This window comes from Podarcis vaucheri (genome assembly GCF_965113315.1).
Source record: "Podarcis vaucheri genome assembly, chromosome: 7".
Classification (NCBI taxonomy): domain Eukaryota; kingdom Metazoa; phylum Chordata; class Lepidosauria; order Squamata; family Lacertidae; genus Podarcis; species Podarcis vaucheri.
Window position 1 is genome coordinate 83,379,319 of NC_138765.1, and position 14,953 is coordinate 83,394,271.

Consider the following 14,953-nt stretch of genomic DNA (forward strand, 5'->3'; position numbering starts at 1 on the left):
AGGTGCCTACAGAGGGTGGTGAACACAGCACAAGATATTATGGGCTGTCCCGTGAATCCGCTGGATGAAACGGCAGAAGAATGTTGCCTCAGGAGAGTGAGGAAAATTCTCAGGGATGATTCACACCCTGGCTGGCACTTTCTTGATCTCCTGCCCTCAGGCAGAAGATATGGAAGCATGATTAGTTGCACCAACAGGGTAAAGAACAGCTTCTATCCGTGGGCTGTTAGGCTGCTGAATGAAAAGATAACAACAAGGCAACTGACTTTAGGGTTTGTGGGGAGTTAAGATTTAGAGAGCTGAGTAGGTGATGCTCGTGTAATCTCACTGTATACAAGTTGTACAAGTGACAATAAAGTATTTCAATTATTTCATCCCCCAATGACCTGCTCCATCAGGGCTGCTCTTAGGTTCTTATGCAGCCTTGGTAGGTATAAAAGGTAAAGGACCCCTGGACGGTTAAGTCCAGTCAAAGGCGATTATGGGCTTGTAGCACTCCTCTCGCTTTCAGGCCAAGGGAGCCGGCGCTTGTCCACAGACAGCTTCCCAGGTCATGTGGACAGCAGGACTAAACCGCTTCTGGCAGACACCGTGACAGAAACCAGAGCGCATGGAAATGCTGTTTACCTTCTCGTCGCAGTGGTACCTATTTATCTACTTGCACTGGTGTGCTTTCGAACTGCTAGGTTGGCAGGAGCTGGGACAGAGCAATGGGAGCTCACACCGTCACAGGGATTCACTTTTTTATTTCCCGTTTGCACATACTCTATTTTGGATTGTGACAGCAATTGTTCGTTAAAGCTCCACCATGCATTTTTGCAAAACTGTGCAATTATTGACCGGAATCTTGTTTATTTCCATTCCTGTACCTGCATTGTTTAAAGGTAAAGGGACCCCTTACCATTAGGTCCAATCGTGGCAGACTCTGGGGTTGCGGTGCTCATCTCACTCAATAGACCGAGGGAGTCATGTAGCCAGCATGACTAAGCCGCTTCTGGCGAACCAGAGCAGCGCACGGAAACGGCATTTACCTTCCCGCCGCAGCGGTACCTATTTATCCACTTGCACTTTGACATGCTTTCAAACTGCTAGGTTGGCAGGAGCAGGGACCGAGCAACGGGAGCTCACCCCGTCGTGGGGATTCGAACCGCCGACCTTCTGATCGGCAAGCCCTAGGCTCAGTGGTTTAGACCACAGCGCCACCCGTGTCCCCACACAGCCTTGGAAAAGAACGAAACGAGAATTTATCTCTCTCACACATGCACCAACCTCCCGCTTAAGGCCTGCTTGCTGCTTTTCTGTATTTAGTAGAATACTTGCCTGCAGCAAGCACAAAGGGAGATGATGGGTGTATGTGTGTATTTTTTGCAGGGCCTGCCTCTCAGCTGGAAATCCTCACCCCCAACTCCCTTCTCTTTGTGACATCCATCACCTCTTCATTAAATGCTTGGATAGGCAGGCGACCTTTCCGCCTCCTCTTCCTCACACCCCTGGGTTCCTTTTTCCGCTGATTAGGCTGATGATGAAGGAGCCTGCTGGGAACAGCTGAGCCTTCGCCACCCCCAAAAAGTGAAGCTTCCTTCTACGTCTTCAGGGACATGCTTCTCGTCTCATTAGCTCCCGCCTGTAATCGATCGGGTTGGGATTAACTTGTGCCATCAGCCGTTTGCTCCTGGACTCTAGGGTTGAGAGGGGGAGATACTGAGCAGAAGGAGAAAGAAAAAGTACCAGATAAATTCATGCTTGCTCCGTTATCCGGACCAGAAAGGTGGATAAGCACCTACAAATCCCAAAAGGACCTTAAAATAGGGGACTGAGGGAGATTGCACCTGGAAGACAAAGGATTGTGCAAAATTTGGCTTAATACTCAAGAATGCAATGTAACAGACATCACGTATTTTGAGGGCACCGAGACTTTCTGCTTACGTTCAGGTTGAAAGGAAAAGTTTATAGCCAAGCTAAGGCGGGTGGTGCTGTGATCTAAAGCACTGAGCCTCTTGGGCTTGCCGATTAGAAGGTCGGTGGTTTGAATCCCCGCGACGGGGTGAGCTCCCGTTGCTCGGTCCCAGCTCCTGCCCACCTAGCAGTTCAAAAGCACACCAAAAAGTGCAAGTAGATAAATAGGTCGGGAAGGTAAACAGCATTTCTGTGTGCTGCTCTGGTTTCGCCAGAAGCGGCTTAGTCATGCTGGCCACATGACCCAGAAAAACTGTCTGCGGACAAACGTCGGCTCCCTTGGCCAGTAAAACGAGATGAGCACCGCAACACCAGAGTCGTCTGCGACTAGACTTAACTGTCAAGGGTCCTTTACCTTTTTTTTTTAAGGTAAAAAAAGAGATAAAATGGATTAGAAAAATGTAATTAGATGGGGGGGGGGCAGAGTCCAAAGGATCTAAGCGATCCCAGAAGTGTAGAAATTGAAAATTATGTGAATGTATAATAATGTTTAAAAACTGAAAATAAAACATTAAAAGAGAGAAAGAAAAAGTTCATAGCCCTTCTTATTTTATTTATATTTCATGAAGTTTATATACCCTAAGCCTCAAAACGGATTATTACAGACTAGCACAAAGTGCTTGGAATTTTTTTAAAAAATGAAAAGAGATGTTTTTATAAACGGATAGTGTCATTTGTGAGTTTGGACCAGCCACACCAAAAATCGGGCAAAGGTGTGCTGAAGTTACGTTTCCGGTTGGCATGTTGGTTCAAAAAGGCACCCAAACATTGACGTCCATCCTCAGGAACTCTTGTATTATCTCAAGATGCCGCTGAACCTGTGGCCCCCGAACAGGCCGAAGCCATGCAAAAGTGATTCTTCTGTCCACCATCTTGTTGCAAAATGGTGCCCAGCTTTCCAACAGCTTAAAAAAGTGTGCCCCCACTCCCTCCAGGAACCCCTAATGTAAAGTTTGGCAACAATATCACAAGAAACTATGCCCCCAAATGGGTAGAGTCATGCCGGTGTCATGTTTTGTTCCGCCATCTTGATTCAAAATGGCGCCCGGCGCCCATGTGTTTCTGCCCCACAAGTCCCAAGGGACACCAGCCATGGGTGATTTTTTGGGGGGGACCACGTTACCATAACTTCCTGCATTCACCATGCTGTGCCCAGCCACACTGCTACAACGTGAGTCCCTAGTAAGTCCCAAGCTCTTCTTCTCGTTCTTTTTTAAAAGGCAAGTCACATAGGCATCAACTACATTTTATTTCATTTCGATTTCACTTCTCTCCTTCCCTTTACAAGCATTTTAAATACTTCCCCCTCCCCTGCAAGAGAAAACGAGAAGACGCAGGAAGAAGACCACGATCCTGCGCCTTTATAATAAAATAAAAACAAAATAAATAGCCGGCCACACATTGTGGCTCCCCAGAGGAGGGCAGTTGCGTCGCAGGAGGTTGTGCTCATCCCGATTTTCTGCAACTCCAGTTCTGAACTAGAGGCTTGTGAAGCCATCAGTCCCATCGATCAGAGGGTGTGCACTGAAGCAGCAGCTGAAAGCTTTCTTTTTTAGAGTGCAACCCAGAAACAAGGGGGGTGGGCCAGGCAGAGATTTGGGGTGGAGGGGATAAGGATTTCTAGCTGCCATTAGTATAAGGGGAAAAGGGATTGTAATAACCCAAGAAGGGCTCAAAAACATCCTCAGAGTCTTTTGGATCAGAAGGGAGATGTGCCTGTCTTAACCGGCCTCCCGCTTTGAAGGCAATGGGGGGAAATTCAGCCAACGGCGCCCCCTAGAGGAGTGTCTGGGCCACTGTGGTTCCAACCTCGCCTCCCTAAGGGTTTTGACCGTGCTGCCAGCCAAATCTGGGAGGTTGCGTGCCTTTTCTCCCGTTCACGGTTCTGCCGGACAGTTCAAGAGTGTGTGCATGTCTTCCAAGACCTGCCAGAGGCAGCTGTCCAGGGGGAAGTCGTTGTCTACCAAGTTGACCAGGTAATAGTTGTCGTGCATGTACTGGAGGATCATGCGAGAGGGGGACTCCTCTTCGTACAGCTTGGCCCACTGTTCGATCCACAGGGCAAAGGCCTCATCCTGTCCGAGGGGGGCAGAGAGAGAGAAGCGGGTCACATTTAAAAACAACTTGGGGTGGGAGTGCAGGAGGAACTATGGGAAACAAATTATTATTATTATTATATTATTATTATTATTTATTGAATTTATATACTGCCCTATACCCGGGGGTCTCAGGGCGGTTCACAGAATAAAATCAAGATATAAAACCACAAAATACATAAAAAAATTTTTTTAAAGGGCCTAGAATGCAGATCAGATCAACCAAAGGCCTGCACTAAAAAGGAACGTTTCTGCTTGGCGCCTAAAGGTGTATAATGAAAACACCAAGCGAACTTCCCTGGGGAAAGCATTCCACAGACGGGGAGCCACTGGAGAAAAGGCCCCGTTCTCGTGTTGCAACCCTCCGGACCTCTCGAGGAGGCAGCGCACAAAGGAGGGTCTCAGAGGATGATCTCGGGGGATGAGCGTATGGAGGAGGCTGCATTATGCAGACTCAGACTTATCGGCGCAACTCGCTCAGTGTTGCCTGCTATGGCCAGCAGTGGCTCTCCAGGGTTTCAGGCTGGGTTCTCCCCCAGTTCTACCCGGAGATACCAGAGACTGAACTCGGGGCATTCTGCGTGCAAAGCAGATACCATAGAATCATAGAGTTGGAAGAGACCACAAGGGCCATCGAGTCCAACCCCCTGCCAAGTAGGAAACACTATCAGAGCACTCCTGACATATGGTTGTCAAGACTCTGCTTAAAGACCTCCAAAGTAGGAGACTCCACCACACTCCTTGGCAGCAAATTCCACTGTCCAACAGCTCTTACTGTCAGGAAGTTCTTCCTAATGTTTAGGTGGAATCTTCTTTCTTGTAATTTGGATCCATTGCTCCGTGTCCGCTTCTCTGGAGCAGCAGAAAACAACCTTTCTCCCTCCTCTATGTGACATCCTTTTATATATTTGAACATGGCTATCATATCACCCCTTAACCTCTTCTCCAGGCTAAACATGCCCAGCTCCCTTAGCCGTTCCTCATAAGGCATCGTTTCCAGGCCTTTGACCATTTTGGTTGCCCTCCTCTGGACACGTTCCAGTTTGTCAGTGTCCTTCTTGAACTGTGGTGCCCAGAACTGGACACAGTACTCCAGGTGAGGTCTGACCAGAGCAGAATACAGTGGCACTATTACTTCCCTTGATCTAGATGCTATACTCCTATTGATGCAGCCCAGAATTGCACTGGCTTTTTTAGCTGCCGCGTCACACTGTTGGCTCATGTCAAGTTTGTGGTCAACCAAGACTCCTAGATCCTTTTCACATGTACTGCTCTCAAGCCAGGTGTCACCCATCTTGTATTTGTGCCTCTCATATTTTTTTGCCCAAGTGCAATACTTTACATTTCTCCCTGTTAAAATTCATCTTGTTTGTTATCTTGTCATCTTGTTACCCTTGCGCTGAGCTACAGGCAGAAGCTGCTGCCTTAGACAGAGCCAGACTATTTGGTCTGTCACGCTCAGAACTGCCTCTACTAACTGGCAGCAGCTCTCCAGTGTTGCATAAACAGGGACATTTCCCAGCTCTGCCTGGAGGTGCTGAGAAATGAACCTGAGGCCCTCCTGCCTCCAAAGCATATGCTCTACCCCTGAGCTATGGCCCTTAGCATTCAGAAAAGGACCTGCAGGCTTCCCTTGGAGGCACCTGCTTAGCCAATGTGACTAGATGTGACCATATGAACCCACCCGGACCCTGAGATCATCCTCTTAGGCCCTCCTTTGTGCGCCTCCTCCTCGAGAGGTCCAGAGGGTGGCAACACGAGAACGGGGCCTTCTCTGCAGTGGCTCCCTGTCTGTGGAATGCTCTCCCCAGGGAGGTTCGCCTGGCGCCTTCAATACACACCTTCCAGCGCCAGGCAAAAATGTTCCTTTTTAACCAGGCCTTTGGCTGATCTGTTTAATATCCTATACTAAGGTTACCAGATTTTTTTCAATGAATCTGGGGACACTTTTCAATTTCAATAGGAATGATACGATTTTGTCAGGGGACTGATTTGTAAATCTGGGGACTGTCCACAGGAAAACGGGGACGTCTGGTAACCTTATCCTATACCCTTTTAAAATGTGGCTCTTTTCTAAGTAGGGTATTATTGGGTTGTTGTTTTTATTCTGATTATATTTGTCTGTGAACCGCCCTGAGACCTCCGGGTATAGGGCGGTATATAAACTCAATCAATCAATCAATCATCATTATCAGGGGTCAGCAAACTTTTTCAGCAGGGGGCCGGTCTACTGTCCCTGAAACTTTTTGGGGGGCTGGACTATATTTTTTTGGGGGGGAATGAACGAATTCCTATGCCCCACAAATAACCTAGATGCATTTTAAAGAAAAGGACACATTCTACTCATGTAAAAGTAGCGGCGCGCGCAGTTAAATCCATCTTTTAGATTTAGGGGAGCTAGTCTCAAACGTTGTTAGGGGAGATCTAGGTGTTTTTTTTGTGTATTTGTCCTGTCTTCAAGCTTTTTATGATGGAGGACCTCTGTAGCCAACCCCAACGACACGATCTCAAGATGGAAGGGGAGGGAACAGCTGCAGTCGCCTGCGATTCCTGCGCAATGTTTGCCATCTTGCCAAAGGTTGCAGGCAGCTTTACCTGCAGCAATTGCATGTTGATTGCCCTCTTAAAAGACAAAGTCCAGCAACTGGAGGAACGTGTAGCTACGCTCCAAAGAATTAGAGAGCTGGAGCTCTTCTTGGAAGCAACAGAGCACACCGTCTCCACCAAGGAGGCGACAGGGGACTCCCCTGAGGAGTCTAGTTCACCAACACAGGAGCCAGATATATGGAGAAACGTGACTCAAAGAAGTAGGAGGCCCAGGGTTCACTCTGATTGCTTAGAAATACACAATCGCTTTGAGGTCCTCTCCCCTAGCATGGAAGACGAAGAGCAGACTCCATTTGAGGATCTCTCCCTCATTACAGTCGATCAGGTATATGAAGACGAGCAGCAAAGTCAGTCCTCAGGGAATGTGCAGGCGACCTTGGAACGGACAGCTCACGGAAGAACCCCAACCAAACCCAAGAGGAGGCGTGTAGTGGTGATAGGGGATTCCCTACTGAGGGGAACAGAAGCAGTGATCTGTGGGCCTGACAAGATGTCTCGGGAAGTGTGCTGTCTCCCCGGGGCTAAGATCCAAGATGTAACTGAACGACTGCAAGGAATCATAAAACCCACTGACAAATACCCCTTCCTCTTGGTTCATGTGGGAACCAATGACACTGCAAGCAATAGCCTCCAGAAGATCAAAAGAGACTACGAGGCTCTCGGCAGGAAATTGAAGCAACTAAATGCACAAATTGTCATCTCATCTGTCCTCCCAGTTGAACGACGTGGCCCAGGGAGAGAGGGGAAAATAGTGGAAGTGAACAGCTGGCTTCGCAAATGGTGTAAACAGGAACGGTTTGGATTCTTAGATCACAGACTGCAGTTTCTTGAAGATGGACTTCTGGCAAGTGATGGGCTGCACCTCACAACGGTTGGGAGAAATGTTTTTGCCAAAAATCTCAGAAACCTCATCAGGAGGGCTTTAAACTGACTAATGTGGGGGAGGGAGACAGTGCTCCTGAAGGTAGGAGTCTATCAATTAATGAAGATGATCATCCAAATGTCATAGACCAAATGGAGAAAACAGCACACGGACCTAGTGGTGGGAGGAAAAAATCCTTAAATAAGAGACACGGGGGAATGATTAATGGACTTCAATGTCTGTACACTAATGCGCAAAGCATGGGAAATAAACAAGATGAGCTTGAGCTCTTGGTACAGCAAACTAAATATGACATAATAGGCATCACTGAAACCTGGTGGGATAAGTCCCACGATTGGAATGTAATAATGGGGGGATACAATCTATTTCAGAGAAACAGACCAGACAAGAAAGGAGGAGGAGTGGCGTTATATGTCAGGGATGTGTATACCTGTGAAGAGATCCAAGATTTAGATCCTCAAAGCCAAAGTGAGAGTATTTGGGTCAAAATTAAGGGAGAGAAGAATAACAGAGACCTCATTGTGGGAGTTTACTATAGATCCCCAAGCCAAACGGAGGACATAGATGATGCCTTCCTGGAACAGATGGCCAAGCATGCAAAAGGAAGGGAGATAGTAGTAATGGGGGACTTCAATTACCCGGATATTTGTTGGACGTCAAACTCAGCCAAGAGCATAAGGTCAAACAGATTCCTCACTGGCCTTGCAGACAACTTCATTGTCCAGAAAGTGGGAGAAGCAACAAGAGGAACAGCCATTTTAGATCTGGTCCTAACCAATGTTGATGACCTGGTTAGTGGGGTAGAAGTGGAAGGATCATTAGGCTCGAGTGATCATGCTCTTCTGAAGTTTACTATACAGCGGAAAGGAGCAGCCAAGCATACTAGGACTCAATTTCTTGACTTTAAGAAAGCCGACTTCATAAAACTTAGGGAAGTGCTGGGTGAGATCCCATGGACAACAATACTAAAAGGAAAGGGAGTTCATGATGGCTGGGAGTTTGTTAAGAGGGAGATACTAAAAGCACAACGTCAGGCAATACCAATGAGACGGAAACATGGAAGGTGCCTAAAGAAGCCAGGGTGGCTATCTATAGAACTTTTAACTGAATTAAGATTAAAAAAGGATGTGTACAAAAAATGGAAAAGGGGGGAAACCACCAAAGAGGAATTCAAACAAATAGCCAGCACGTGTAGACACAAAGTCAGAAAAGCTAAAGCACAGAATGAACTCAGGCTTGCTAGAGAGGTTAAAAGCAACAAAAAAGGCTTTTATGGGTATGTTCGTAGCAAAAGGAAGAACAAAGAAACAATGGGGTCACTCAGAGGAGAAGATGGTGAAATGCAAACAGGGGACACAGAAAGGGCTGAACTACTCAATGCCTTCTTTGCCTCAGTCTTCTCCGATAAAGAAAACAATGCCCGACCTGAAGAATTTGGAGCAAATGATTCAGCAAAGGAAACACAGCCCAGAATAACTAAGGAGATAGTACAAGAATAGTACAAGAATATTTAGATGTATTCAAGTCTCCAGGGCCAGATGAACTGCATCCAAGAGTATTAAAAGAACTGGCAGATGTGATCTCAGAACCACTGGCAGTCATCTTTGAGAATTCCTGGAGAACAGGCGAAGTCCCGGCAGACTGGAGGAGGGCAAATGTTGTCCCTATTTTCAAAAAGGGGAAAAAGAGAGGACCCAAATAATTACCGCCCAGTCAGTCTGACATCAATAGCAGGGAAGATTCTGGAGCAGATCATTAAGCAAACAGTCTGTGAGCACCTACAAAGGAATGCTGTGATCACCAATAGTCAGCATGGATTTCTGAAAAATAAGTCATGTCAGACTAACCTGATCTCGTTTTTTGACAGAATTACAAGCCTGGTAGATGAAGGGAACGCAGTGGATGTAGCCTACCTTGATTTCAGCAAGTCATTTGACAAGGTGCCCCATGATATTCTTGTAAAGAAGCTGGTAAAATGCGGTCTTGACTATGCTACCACTCAGTGGATTTGTAACTGGCTGACTGACCGAACACAAAGGGTGCTCATCAATGGTTCCTCTTCTTCCTGGAGAAGAGTGACTAGTGGGGTGCCACAGGGTTCTGTCTTGGGCCCGGTCTTATTCAACATCTTTATCAACGACTTGGATGATGGACTCAAGGGCATCCTGATCAAATTTGCAGATGACACCAAACTGGGAGGGGTGGCTAACACCCCAGAGGACAGGATCACACTTCAAAATGACCTTGACAGATTAGAGAACTGGGCAAAAATAAACAAGATGAATTTTAACAGGGAGAAATGTAAAGTATTGCACTTGGGCAAAAAAAATGAAAGGCACAAATACAAGATGGGTGACACCTGGCTTGAGAGCAGTACATGTGAAAAGGATCTAGGAGTCTTGGTTGACCACAAACTTGACATGAGCCAACAGTGTGACGCGGCAGCTAAAAAAGCCAATGCAATTCTGGGCTGCATCAATAGGAGTATAGCATCTAGATCAAGGGAAGTAATAGTGCCACTGTATTCTGCTCTGGTCAGACCACACCTGGAGTACTGTGTCCAGTTCTGGGCACCACAATTCAAGAAGGACACTGACAAACTGGAACGTGTCCAGAGGAGGGCAACCAAAATGGTCAAAGGCCTGGAAACGATGCCTTATGAGGAACGGCTAAGGGAGCTGGGCATGTTTAGCCTGGAGAAGAGGAGGTTAAGGGGTGATATGATAGCCATGTTCAAATATATAAAAGGATGTCACATAGAGGAGGGAGAAAGGTTGTTTTCTGCTGCTCCAGAGAAGCGGACACGGAGCAATGGAGCCAAACTACAAGAAAGAAGATTCCACCTAAACATTAGGAAGAACTTCCTGACAGTAAGAGCTGTTCGACGGTGGAATTTGCTGCCAAGGAGTGTGGTGGAGTCTCCTACTTTGGAGGTCTTTAAGCAGAGGCTTGACAACCATATGTCAGGAGTGCTCTGATGGTGTTTCCTGCTTGGCAGGGGGTTGGACTCGATGGCCCTTGTGGTCTCTTCCAACTCTATGATTCTATGATTCTATGATTCTAAAAACACACTGATTCCTGGACCATCCATGGGCCGGATTTAGAAGGCAATTGGGCCGGATCCAGCCCCCAGGCCTTAGTTTGCCTATCCACCACCACCATCATCATCGATGGGCCACTGCTCTGATCCAGCGGGTTCTTATGTTCTTATGACTTGATACAGACCTATGAGTTCACTGAACCTGTGCAGGCAAAAGTGGGGGTTGTACCCCCAACTTGTTATTAGAGGAGCAGAGGTACCCCGGTACCACAAGTTCTAGGGGATAGTAATTGGCACCTTGTACAGTGGTGCCCCGCAAGACGAACGCCTCGCGAGAAGAAAAACTCGCAAGACGAAAGGTTTTTTCGTTTTCGAGTTGCTTCGCAAGACGAATTTCCCTATGGGCTTGCTTCGCAAAACGAAGCTTGCCCCCGCACCCCGGACCTCTTTTGAAGCAAGGGGCGGCGGGGAGAAGATTGTCTCTCCCCGTTGCCAGCCCCGCAATCTCCGGGGACAGAGGGGAAGGCGGGCGCGCACCTTCCCCTCTGTCCCCGGACCTCTTTTGAACCAAGGGGCGGCAACGGGGAGAAGCTATTCTCCCCGCTGCCCCTTCCCTTGCTTTAAAACAGGTCCCCTCTGTCCCCGGACGGTCTCCATAGGAACGCATTGATTGATTTTCAATGCATTCCTATGGGAAACCGTGCTTCGCAAGACGAAAAACTCGCCAGAAGAAAAAACTTGTGGAACGAATTAATTTCATCTTGCGAGGCACCACTGTACTTCTGTTCACATACATTTTCCACGGAAATTTACCAAAGCCCCAGATCTGTACCAACAGGCTAAGAGCTTCCTGGATGTTTGGGGCAGGGCAGGGAACAATAACCCTCTTACCTTCCAGTACATGAAGCTAACCGGATCTACAACCGTCGGCTGAATGATCTCTCTGCCAGGGAAGATGCCCCACGTTACAGCATTGGGTTGCATTTCATGTGCGTTGGTGATGTTCTCACCCTACCGATGGGAAACAGGAAGGTGTTTAGAAGGAAGAGAGGGAAACACCTGCATCACGGTTTTGTATACACCTGTTAACTTGCTGCCAGGCCTGTACAGATCTCAAGACACTGGTGGCGCTGTGGTCTAAACCATTGAGCCTCTTGGGCTTGCCGATCAGAAGGTCAGCAGTTCGAATCCCTGCAATGGAGTGAGCTCCTGTTGCTCTGTCCCAGCTCCTGCCAACTTAGCAGTTCGAAAGCACGCCAGTGCAAGTAGATAAATAGGTACTGCTGTGGCAGGAAGGTAAATGGCGTTTCCGTGCACTCTGGTTTCCGTCACAGTGTCCTGTTGTGCCAGAAGCAGTCTAGTCCTGGCCACATGACCCGGAAAGCTGTCTGCGGACAAATACCGGCTCCCTCAGCCTGAAAGCAAGATGAGCTCTGCAACCCCATAGTCGCCTTTGACTGGACTTAACCGTCCACGGGTCCTTTACCTTTTTTCTTTTTTACAGATCTCAGGCCCAACTGAACAGGCCTCGGTCCAGTATACCTGAAGGAGCATCTCCACCTCCATTGTTCTGCCTGGACACTGAGGTCCAGCGCCAAGGGCCTTCTGGCGGTTCCCTTGCAATGAGAAGCCAAGTTACAGGGAACCAGGCAGAGGGCCTTCTCGGTAGTGGCACCCGCCCTGTGGAACGCCCTCCCACCAGATGTCAAAGAGAAAAATAACTACCAAACTTTTAGAAGACATCTGAAGGCAGCCCTGTTTAGGGAAGCTTTTAATGTTTAATAGGTTGTTGTATTTTAGTGTTCTGTTGGAAGCCGCCCGGAGTGGCTGGGTGGCGTATAAATAATAAATTATTATTATTATTATTATTATTATTATTATTATTATTATTATTATTCCTCCCTGCATCCAGCTGGGCGAAGTAAACCCAGAAAACTCCTCTAGGGATCGATATGCTCAGCTGATCAGATTCTCTGGCTAAACAGGAGGCATTGAAACTGGGTCACAAGGAGGAGCCATGAACCCAGTGCCAGTTGTCCTAGCAGAGGCTGAACAATTCTCAAAATATCCTCCAGAGATCACAAGCAGAGGGTTTGCTCCCCACATATGCTCTCAGTCCAAGCATCCCAAGTTTCCACGGAAACGTTTTCACTGCCAGCCTACCAGAGGAAGGACCAGTGGCGGATTAAACCCTGTGGAGTCTCCTAGGCAGTCAGAATCTCGCAGGGCCCCTCACAAATTATCTCCCAATTTTCTTTCAAGATCAAATCAATATTATTTTGATCCGTTGTTGAGGGGCCCCTAGGCTCATAGGCCAGTGCCCAGTCTGTCTGTTTGGTAATCTGGCACTGAGGAAGGACGCACCTTGACATTGACAATGTGGTAATTCACTCGCTGGCCGTAGTTCTTCAACACTGTTTGGAGGGCTCTGACGTTCTCGCTGGAGGTGAAGAACTCCAGGTAAGCCTGGAAGGAGTCGAGAGAGGAGATGTTGACACCAAAGAATCCCAGCAATGGCACAATTTAAATGTTTAAATTAACTTGGGGGGGGGAGCAGAGGTTTTTCTATTAGGAATTGTAGCTGCCAATATTCCAAGGGAGCAGAAAATAGTTTTTATGTATGCGACGACAGCCACCCGGTTGTTACTGGCCCAGAGATGGAAAGAAAACAAAGTCCCTAATAGGGAACCCAGAAGAATGGCGTGCAAGGCCTTATATAGACATTTTAAATAATGTCACTCAAGACCACCCGTCCATACATCATACATACATCACAGAAGGGGTGTAACCCAAGACCCCACCCCCACAAACATCATGTCTACATCACAGAAAAGGTGGTCTACAACAGAAATTTGAATGCTGTTGTTTTTCCTGTCTGCCAGGTTATCTGATAATGCCTTATCTGATTGCCTTTCCTGGTAGTCTGGCCATTCCTTTGAGATGGTAATTTCTCAATTCCTAAGACAATGGGAAGGTTCCCTCACCCCCTCCCTCCTTGCAGAGAAAACATTTGGTCAGTTTGGGAGTCAAAATGGTTTCAGGACAGTCTTCCTGTGCTGATCTATGTATGTGCTTATATATATATAAGACCTTAAATTTTACTATTGCTTGGCTGTCCCTTTATTGGTCTGTGATTGTGTTAAATCTCTTTTGCTCTACTTCAGTGTTTCTGCTCCCATGTGGAGCAGAGCAGCTTAGAAACAGCAACGCCGGTTGCCTCTCTGAAGAAAAAGACCCCCCTCCCCGCCCCCCAGTTCACATTGGGATTAGCTTTGGGGCACTGAGCAAAAGTCGCACTTGACCTTAATCTTATTTGGATTAAGAGAGAAGGGAGACGGTATCAAAAAAATAAAATAAAATTGAAGAAGTTGATCCAAAACCTGGATATTATTAGGAATGCTTTTTTTTGTTTCAACGGAAAGGTAAACTAGATAGACTGGGTTTCTCATTGTGGTCAGAGTTTTAAAAAAGGGGGGAAAGGGGTGTGTGGCGAAGATCAAGAGACTGCTTTCGAAAGCAAGACAAATAATACAAGCGCTCTGGTGGCTCACTGGGAGGGGAGCAATTTCGCAGCGGGGGTCCCCGTTTAATGGGGGCCGGTGACACAGCGCCCCATGGGCTCATAATGAGAGCTTTTGAAATCCGCAGCCCTGCAGCCTTTTGTCTCGCAAACGGCAGATCTGCTAGCCCCCTGCTAGCATTGCTTAATCACCCCACCGCTTGCTTTGTAGCCAGCTGGCGCTGAGGATCACAGCTCCCCCCCCCCCTATTTACTCGCTCATTGTAAAGGGCTTGTCACACACACACACACACACACACACACACACACACCCCGCCCTGTCCCCACACTTCAGTATTTTTGAGGCGGGGAATCTTTCTTTCCCTCTACTGCTTCTGACACCTGCCGGCACCGAGCGGCCAGACTTGACTTAGCCGGCCTTGGCTACGCCCTGCCGCTTGAGAATTGCTTGGGCCAAGTTACAGCTACAGATCAACTTTTCAAGCTAAAGGACGAGGGGACGAGCCACAGCCCAGTGGCAGAACACTTGCTTGGCATGCAGAAGGCCTCGGGGACCAGGTTGAACCCTCAACATTTCCAGGTCTGCCTGGGAGGGAGTCCGGTCTGAAACGTCAGAGAGTTGCTACCAGTCCGTATGGATGAGACTGAGTTGGACAGAGCAATGGCTTCACTAAGCAGAACAGAGTTATGTTCTTGTGTCTAAAGAGAAGGGTTGAAAGGACCTGTTGATGGCATTTTACCATTGTACTGTGGAGAGTGTATTATGGTCTCTGTGTGTGGTTAGGAAGCTGCACGGTCAGGGGAAAAACAATGCTGTCCAGGGTGGTAATGACTGTGGAGAGAATAATTGG

At 47.6% G+C, this 14,953-nt stretch overlaps 1 protein-coding gene and 1 long non-coding RNA gene across 2 annotated transcripts in view; both read right to left on the minus strand.

The window, feature by feature from the left end:
• LOC309536583 overlaps positions 1-14,953 on the minus strand; it is a 114,402-nt gene that overhangs the window by 14,140 nt on the left and 85,309 nt on the right. The window lies entirely within an intron of this gene.
• MTHFR (methylenetetrahydrofolate reductase) overlaps positions 3,187-14,953 on the minus strand; it is a 30,343-nt gene continuing 18,576 nt past the window's right edge. Inside the window, exons 8-10 of the mRNA XM_082232492.1 lie at positions 12,947-13,105; positions 11,474-11,593; positions 3,187-4,031 (exon numbers count right to left, since the gene is read on the minus strand). Coding sequence (XP_082088618.1) covers positions 3,834-4,031; positions 11,474-11,593; positions 12,947-13,105 — 477 coding nt within the window. The 3' untranslated portion in view covers positions 3,187-3,833. The remainder of the gene's footprint in view (positions 4,032-11,473; positions 11,594-12,946; positions 13,106-14,953) is intronic.